We start from the raw sequence: 8,822 nt of genomic DNA on the forward strand, positions 1-8,822 counted from the left end.
GTCTCAGTTTGTTGCACTTTCTTTCTAAATGTATCTTATGACCTCCTAAGAGGTGAAGGTGTGAAGATTTGCTCCAACATGCTGAAAGCTTTTGACAGTATTGACCTCACATTGTTGCATTTTATTTTTCTACACATCAGTCAGTCAGCTTTTAGTTGTCAGAAGGCTCCTTTAACAGAGATACTGGCTTGCTATTTAATCTCTAACTTCAGTGTTCATGCTAAGCTAAGATAACTTTGTCAGTAGCTAACTCTGCTCAGAGTTAACATTGATATAAATCTCCTCATTCAAATCCGCTGTGAGAGTACTGAATGTTCAGGTAATACATTGAAGTGGAGCCACAAATGAGCATGTGGACCAAACTTTTTAATTTGAGGATTTTATTGAAAAGACATCAACACAAAAAGAAAGAACAACACATTTGAGTTTACCATTCAGTCATGTTCATCAAAGTAAAGGAATTTACATGTTTAGTCTCATATGTTCATAGTTGTAAATTTGTCCATATACATCTCCCACTCTGCTCACCGCTCATACGAGAGACGCACTGGCTCCATGATAGACCAAACTCCATATTCTCCCATCTATAGAGTGCTGCAGCAATAACATATTTTTGGAGGCTAACCCTGAAGTTAGCATTGCCCTGATTCCCTCCACATAAAGTCTACGGGATTTTTTAAATTGATTTTAGAATATCGCAGAAAATAATCTCAGTGACAAACACAAGTTTATGATTCTTACATGTTTTGTCCATCAAGATAATCTTCACAGATGAACACAACTTTTGTGATTTGTGAAGCCTAAATTAAATTCTCTATTAGTAAAAAGTCAATGTTAAGCTATAAACAGTCACATGACTTAAAAGTCACCACCACCAAGTGTCTTACTACACAATTACTATACACGTTTTCTATAAACTGATCAATGTACAAGTTGCAACAATGCTTACTGATTTCCAGGTTTCAGGACTACAGACTACACCACTCTATTACAATGTGACTTAGGTAAGCATGTTTCCAGAATATTCTGTAGCAGGTTAAATAATCACAGACTGGGAACTTTTCCGGCAGAACTGGCACAGATTTACGCTGTTACTACATGTACTGTTGACCTAGTCGAATACTTCAGTGTTAGCTATCAAGTCTCCTGAATCTCCTTCCTCACCTGGGTTAATCATATCAGATTAGAGGAGAAATCTTTCATTCAGCCAAACAAATAACAAACAGCAGAAACTCTGCAGTATGACCCGGCCTTATATCTACACTGTAACTGCTCAGTCTAAACTACATTACAGTTCTGCAAAGCTAAATAAAGTGACACCCGGAGAGTCACTGAGTGTGTTTGTCATTCAGGTCTCTGGATTCAGCTGCTCAGAGAGCTCTACGCCATTGTCAGGAGCTGCAGGTCAGAACAACAACAACAACAACAACCACTTTTATAAACAATAAATACAGGAAACAGTGTTGAAAAGGTTAATCTGCACAATAATGTGAAACATTTTTTAATCTAAAACATGAAGTGTGAGTCAGATCAGCTGAAATAGAACTAAAGTAAGTTTTACTTACTAGATGGAGGGCAAATCCAAACAAAAGACAAATCATTTCAGTCACAGTTGTAAATGCCAGATTATCTTTAGTCACTTTATTCCTCTCTTCTACTCACTCAAACTGAGTATCTGTTTAGTGCTGACTGTATTTCCTTTCTCTGATGCTGTTTTTAATTTTGCAACCTGAACACAAAAGAACAACTCAAAGACTGAAATCAAAGTACTGAAATCTTTCCTTTTTCTCTCTCACCTTTCTTCCTTTTGTAAACAATGAATCCAGCAGCACTGATGAGAGTGAGAGCAACAACGACCACTGCAGCAGTGACGAGGACGGTCATGTCACTGGGATTCACTGTTGAATAAAATACAATAAGACCGGTGCAGTCCATTATTACTAGTTTATTATGACTGTTATTTGTTTGTTTGTTTGTTTTTTTCAAGATCAATTCCCATGCACTCCCCTTCAGCATCCTCTGATCGCACTCTTACCTTCGTTGGTCCTGATCTGATCTTTCTCCAGTTTGGTGACGATGTCCTCCTTCACACCATAGAGCTGAAACACACAGTCGTACCTCGTCCAGTCTTCAGGTGTGACTGATGAAAGGTTCAGGTCAACACTCATCTGGAAGGTTCCATCGTGGTTGGGGAGGATCTCTCCTTGGTCCACCTCCTCATGAAGCTCCTCTCCATCTTTCCTCCAGAAGAGTGAGGCTCTGTGAGGGTAGAAACCTGTAGGGAGGCAGCTGACTGGAGAGGAGGGAGTCTTCTGGAGGAGAGACACTGAGGGAAGCTCTGGAGAGATTTAATGAAACTATTGCTAGTTTGAAACACTGAGACTGTGCAAACTTACTTCTATGTGTGCACTGGCTATCACAGTCTGAGCATCGATGGAAAGACATTTCAGAACAGCCAAAATGTCAGTGTCTACTGATTGGTTAGGACAACATCAAATCTTACAGCTACCGAAAATAAACAGAGAAAAAAATGTAATTTCAGACTGACTGGAATGATAACACAACAGCAGTTCAGTCTGAGCAGACTGTATGATGATTATTGTGTCCATTAAACTACATCAAATTATACACACATATGCACCCATATCCCAAACTACTTTTGAGTATTGTATGATTGTACCTGTTCTCAGCAGAAAGTTTCTCCCGTAGTCCACAAACTTCTTGAGCCACAATGGCAAAATCTGAGTAAGAGTAACCACAAAGTTGTGTCTTGAATGTTCATCAGCATTCTATATCAGTGTGACGTTGACAGCCTCAGGTCTTAGAGCGATCCATGTAAATGTCTTCAGATCCAATGCCATGAAGTCTTCTCCATCATAACAATACTGCATGAAACCTTTGACCTCTCCAGTCTCATCATCCCACTCAATTCCATCCACCACTTGTAAAACATGGACACCTGCAATTAACAATGATTTACAGATGAAACATTCAGTGGAAAGATTATCTTAAAAATATTGCATATTGTGTGATGGGCTGTTTATTATTATCAGCGCACTTCTCCGTATAGGCTAAACGATGAAACTTAATTTTATTTTACAGACTGAAAGTTACAATGGCTGCTATTATCTTAGGATTATTGTTAATTATGTTTAATATTATCAATATAAATGTGTCCACTATGTGGAACAGTGGGTGGTGCAGTGGCTGCACCCCCTACTTGGCATGTTCTGGGTGGGACTCTGATCAAACATCTGAAATTTTGGATAGATTGGACCATTTACACAGAAGTTCTAACAGCTTCCTGTTTACTGACGAATAATTCCTTGCTACTGCATCACTGTCAAATTAAAACTCTGAATATTCACTGTATACCATCATGAAGGCCTTGAGAATTTTCTCACCAAATTTGAGGTGGATTTGGTCAACCTGCTAGCAGGAGAACATAGAAGTAAAAGACATGTTATTTCCTGTTGACACTAGGAGGCGCAAGAAAAATTCGGCATGGTAATGTGTTCAGGCTGGGACTCTTGTCCAACGTGTAAACTTTGGGGCGGATTCGATCAATGCCCTTCTTTGAAAACTCACAGTCTTATATCTTTAATACTGTGGTGGAGATCAGTGTTTTCTCAACATGTTTGAGGCGGCTGAAGACGTCATTTTTTTGAAAATGTCATTTCCTGCTGCCACTAGGGGATGCTGTGACTGTAAGCAAATATTAGCATGTAAATGTTTTCAGAACTGGACACTTCAAGCTTTCAACCTCAAGCTTTTAAAAACTTTTCATCACAAAGGTGTCTAGATTGGAGTTTGTTAAAATTAAAACATGTGCAATTGGCACTAAATTACAAATGGCTGACTCTCTGTTGGGTTTAGGTCATCGTAACAACTGACGTTTTTGTAGCTCAACATGCGATACACATGTACCAAATTTCATTGATGTATGTGAGACTAGCCGTCGGGGCTGCTCTCTGGGGGGTGCTAGCACGCCCTTTTGCCCCACCCTTTGGCAAAACCCTGTAAACTTCACCACGTATGACACGTGTGCAAAGTTTCATGAATTTTTGTGAATATTTAGCCCTTGAAAAAAGCACTTGAGGTAAAGAAAGAAAGAAAGAAATAATTCCTTGCATTTCAAGAGGGTCGTCACACGGTTTGTGCTTGGACCCTGACTAACAGCTGATTTATGTTGACACAATGAATGACAGGTAGTGGCTGGACCACAGATGGCAAACTGATATGATGGTTTGCTTCACATGAATCTCTATTTCAGGTTATGTGTAAAATGATGTTAGAGTTTGAACTGATTGGTATCTTGAGGCCCTGGGTTACTTTACAACTAAGATGCAGAACAGTAAAAAGTTAAACAGGCCATAATATGTTACATACTGTACCTCCACTTTGGTTGAAGAGACTCATCAAACTGTTAGTGAAGGCTTTGAAGTTGTATGGCAAAACCTGGAAACACCTTTGTCTGTACTGCTCCAACACCTCAGGATTCTTTGCGAGGAATGCTTTAGCAATGTCCTGTTTTACATCAGCCCTGTTGTTGCTGTCACAGTACCCCATCAGAAGTTCATCAACTTCTAGTGTTGCCACAAACTCTGGGAGGTTTGGGATTCCAGTTGATGCAGTTGTGAAATGCTTTATGGAGTGTAGCACTGCAGGACAAACAAAGGAGCTTATAAATAACACTAATCATAAATATGATGCTAAGTGTGGGGACCCACAGATGAAGTCGTTCATTGTGGATTTCAAAATGGACTCTGAACTGAACTCAGTTTCCCAGAATTCTCCAGTCTTCGCACTTAGGTGCAAATTCAGCTTTGAGCTACTATTGGTTAGGGTGACAGACCCCCCACTGACCAAATAGTCAAAACTCCAGCTGCTTCCTTTTTTCTCCCTCTTCTCCACCTCTCTCCCCAGGGGCTGCCTGCCCTCAAGTTCTCTTCTCCTGGATTCTTCTGGGCCTAACAGCTGCTGAGAGTTGCCAGCTGCATTTCCAGCAGGCCCGAAGAACTTCTCCTTACTGCAGCAACACAAGGTCCTGCTAGTATTCCAGATCAGTTAGCATCAGCAGCTGCAATGCAAAGCTTACCAGCTAACAACACAATCCAAGGAACATCAAGCAAATTAGCACCGAGCTGCTACCCTTGCAAAGGAAAAGAGCGACCAGTTTTCTTCATCTGCTGTCTTTCATCAGATTTTGCACAGCAAGAACAGCATTGTTCAACATTGGCATTCCAACCTTCTCCTGCTTGGCTCATCAGCCAAGGAACCAACAGCACCTTTTCTTCAAAAACTGGTAATGTTGAACTGGGCCTAGATAGCACACAGCATAGCATAGCATAGCACGGCTAAGCACAGGACTTTTAACTCTGGTTGATGTGATGCACATGTGTTCAATCTATGTGTTTGTTCACTGTTTGGGTGTTAGTGTGATCTCTGTGTTGTCAGTTTATTGGTAGTTTGCTTTTGTACTTTCCCTTCGTCCAACGCACTCAACCCCTCTTTCCTTTATCCACCTACCTCGACCCCCTTCCCTACCCTCATCAAGCCTTCTATCAATTCAAATTAAATTACCTTTACGTTAAACGATGGCGTCATCTTTGTTCGTGAATTTATCTTTAATCAACTGTTCCTTGTCTCTCTGGTCCTCTTCCTTCATCTTTCTTCACCCACTTTGTCCTATTCCCTCGTTCTCCTCCACCTCTTCATCTTCTTCCTCATCCTCCTCTTTCTCATTCTTTTACTTCCACCTCCTCATCCTCCTCTCTGTAGATCATTAAATCCAGTTGATCCACTTTCTAGTTCTACTGCTTCTCTACATTTTATTTATTTAATCATTTTAAAGCCAGAAACTTCATTTAAATATTGTTCCCCAGCTTTTGATATAATATGAAATGTATTCAACTTTTCAGTCACATTCATAGTAATGAACTCTTTCCCACCCTTTGCCAACAGTGCAGGTTTATATTTTCATTTTTACAGGATAGTATTTATGATTCTTTATAATCTTCAGATGTGTTAGAGCCACCATTTCAGCTTTTCGACAAACCTTGTCGAACCTTGTCTTTCATATCATTCACACATTTATATTATTTCACTTTTTTACAGACACACACACACACAGAGAGAGAGAGAGAGAGAGAGAGAGAGAGAGAGAGTAAAACTTTAACTAAACTGGAATGTGAAGTTTAAACAGTTTAAAGGTTTAAAATGTAATCTTACCTGGTGATGAAACGTGACAGAGGAGAAGCAACAACAATAACGTTCTCATCTTGATTTGATGAAGACGAGTGACTGAAGGACTGAGCTGGACCAGCCGTTTACTGTTGTTTGTCCTCGCGGAGGGAGAGTAGAGTGTTTCTGTCCTGGGAAGAAAAATAGTCCAAACTTCCTACAAGTGATCCAGTCCTCACCAACACCCCTCACATACAGTAAAGTATTAACAGTGAATAAAAATTAACTGGGAAAATCCCTTATCTTCAAACAGACCCGACTACAGAGCCCAGAGATCAGCTTTTCCAGTGAACTCCCTCACTTAGTTTTAGTGATTACACAACTATAGTGATTTAAAAATAAAATAAAATAAAAACAGATCAAAATAGCTTCGATTCAGAGATTGGGTCAGACTGAAAGAGTTTTTTATTTTTTTCTGAGTCTTTCTTTGAGTTCAAGTGAGTGACACTTGATGGCAAGACTTGCATTCATGCTGGTATCTTTTAAAAGTGAATTAGTTATAAATCACCCTCATGCACAAACCATACATCAATAATTGTTTGATATTACACATCAACAATGATGATAAAGATACAGAGAAATAGAAATACATGACAAAAATAGAATACTGTCAGTATTTTAGAGACCCCCCAATTTCACACAAATCATGTTAAATGAAGCTCATGTCAAGTCAAGCTCCTCCACAGTTCACCTCCATAAGTTCATACGAGAGACGCACTGGCTCCACGATAGACCAAACTCCATATTCTCCCATCTATAGAGTGGTGCAGCAATAACATATTTTTGGAAGCTAACCCTGAAGTTCGCATCACTCCACAAAAAGTCTATGGGATTTTTTAATTGGATTTTAGAATATCGCTGAGAATAATTTCTGTGACAAACTCAAATTTATGTATTTAATAATATTATTCTATTTCCGTATGTTTTTTGTCCGGCTTCCCCTCCTACAAATGTTGAGCTACAGAAACCATTCAACTATCAAAATGTTCACCTTTTTAAGGACATTATGGCTTCCACTTTTGGAAATATTCATTTTTTTCTGCAAAATTTTGCCCATTCATTCTTATGGGGAATTTCTCCAATTTCATTTTGCTACTTCAGCATACGTTCAGCTAGAGAAACCGTTCAGCTATCAAAATGTTCAGCTTTTTAAGCCCTTTCAGCCTTGTACTTTTCAGCCTTTCTGTCTTTTCAAATATTCAGCATTTTCCAAAAAAAATTCTACAATGGAAGTGAATGGCAAATTCTTCAAATCCTCTTCAATCCGACGCAACTTTCAACCTCTTTTCCTTCTTCATAGTTTGATGTACAGACATCATTCCAACTTTGAAGAAGTTACAAGACTTTGAACGATTCACCATGTATTCAGCTGTTTAAAATCAGAAAAAAAAGGCATGAATGCGATCGTCTACTTGTCCTCTCACTCAAAATGTTAAAATATTACCAATAGCAGTAGTACTAGCAGCAGTTTTTCTGCCTTCTTTAAGTGGAGTTTTTTCCGTTTTTCTCCACATTTCTCTCTCAATGACTCAGTGATTTCCAGCCTGACCTGGGAATTCCGCTGGTTGCACGTACGTTGCGGAACGGCTTCGCTGCAGTTTTTCTCCGTGCTCCCTCGTCTGTCGAGTGAGCATGAGACCAGGGAGTTCCTGCGATAATTACACAAACACACACGACTGCAGCTATACGTATGTGTGTGTAAACACAATAAGAAAAGTCAAAAGGTTAGTGTTTCCACCCGAAGGATTGGAAGAAGTGCTTGAATTTGTCTCCTTTTTTTAATTATTGTGCTGGCGTCAACATGGACTGTTTTAATCAGAGAATTAACCGGATGTTATGTTGTTGTTTCCATGTCTGACTTCTTGTCTGGTCTGTGCTGAATTCAGCTGAATTGATGCGCCGTGCTCGGGCAGAAACAGAAGCCTTACATATCTGCTACGGAAGGGTCAAAGTGACCTCCACCCGGACTTCCGCCTCTCCAGACCCACAGTGGCCCATCTTGTCCACGTCCTCCGCTGTCTGTTTGACCATGGCTGGGGTCATGACCACGAGGTTCTCGTCTTCTTGTTTTGGCTGGCGAGTGCGACATCCTATCGTGTTATGTCCAGAGCGTTTGGCATCCTACGATCCACAGTACATGATGTCATTCACAGGGTTGCTGACAAATAATAAAAATAAAGAACAGAGTCATCTGCTTTCTGCTCCCTGATGACCTGCAACAACTTGGTGCTGGCTTCGCATGCCTGGCTGAATCACCAGCATTCGCCAGGGTTGTGGGCAGCACTGATGGCTGCCATGTTTGGATAAAGCCACCCAGTGCAGATGCTCAGTGTTATTACAATCGCAAATTGTTCTATTCCATCCAAATGCAAGCTGTGTGCGACCACCAGTGCCAATTTTTTTACATTTTTGTTGGGTATGCAGGCTCAGTGCATGAATCTAGAGTCCTGAAAAATAGCCCTCTTTATGTCTGCAGCCTGTATCCACCTGAGGGCTACTGCATTCTTGGGGATGGTGGATACCCCTGCATGTCCCAACCAGTTGCCCTTGTAACCCTCTACAGAGAGCCTGTGAGAGGT

At 40.3% G+C, this 8,822-nt stretch overlaps 1 protein-coding gene across 2 annotated transcripts; it reads right to left on the bottom strand.

Moving 5' to 3' along the window:
* Positions 1-378: 378 nt before the first annotated feature.
* LOC140993678 (uncharacterized) lies at positions 379-6,351 on the bottom strand. Of its 2 annotated transcripts, none has more exons than XR_012178677.1 (6): positions 6,232-6,351; positions 4,395-4,661; positions 2,681-2,959; positions 2,036-2,338; positions 1,797-1,898; positions 379-1,398 (listed from the first exon to the last, which is right to left on the bottom strand). XR_012178677.1 is itself a non-coding variant. In XM_073463187.1 (6 exons), the coding sequence occupies exons 4-6, from the start codon at positions 2,166-2,168 to the stop codon at positions 1,349-1,351; spliced, it is 285 nt and encodes a 94-aa protein (XP_073319288.1). In that variant the 5' UTR covers positions 2,169-2,338; positions 2,681-2,959; positions 4,395-4,661; positions 6,232-6,328; the 3' UTR covers positions 379-1,348. The 2 variants fall into 2 exon arrangements, 1 of the variants encoding a protein (XP_073319288.1); XM_073463187.1 differs by having other exon boundaries at positions 6,232-6,328.
* Positions 6,352-8,822: the final 2,471 nt, after the last annotated feature.

Source organism: Pagrus major, chromosome 3 (assembly GCF_040436345.1).
Source record: "Pagrus major chromosome 3, Pma_NU_1.0".
Lineage (NCBI taxonomy): Eukaryota > Metazoa > Chordata > Actinopteri > Spariformes > Sparidae > Pagrus > Pagrus major.

Excerpts from the sequence above, each read along its gene's own strand:
- LOC140993678 (XM_073463187.1), bottom strand. The coding sequence starts at position 2,168 with ATGAGTGTTGACCTGAACCTTTCATCAGTCACACCTGAAGACTGGACG. Across the intron at positions 1,899-2,035 it reads TCAGATCAGGACCAACGAAG|TGAATCCCAGTGACATGACC; the intron begins GTAAGAGTGCGA and ends TTTATTCAACAG. Across the intron at positions 1,399-1,796 it reads TGTTTACAAAAGGAAGAAAG|CTCCTGACAATGGCGTAGAG; the intron begins GTGAGAGAGAAA and ends TCTGACCTGCAG.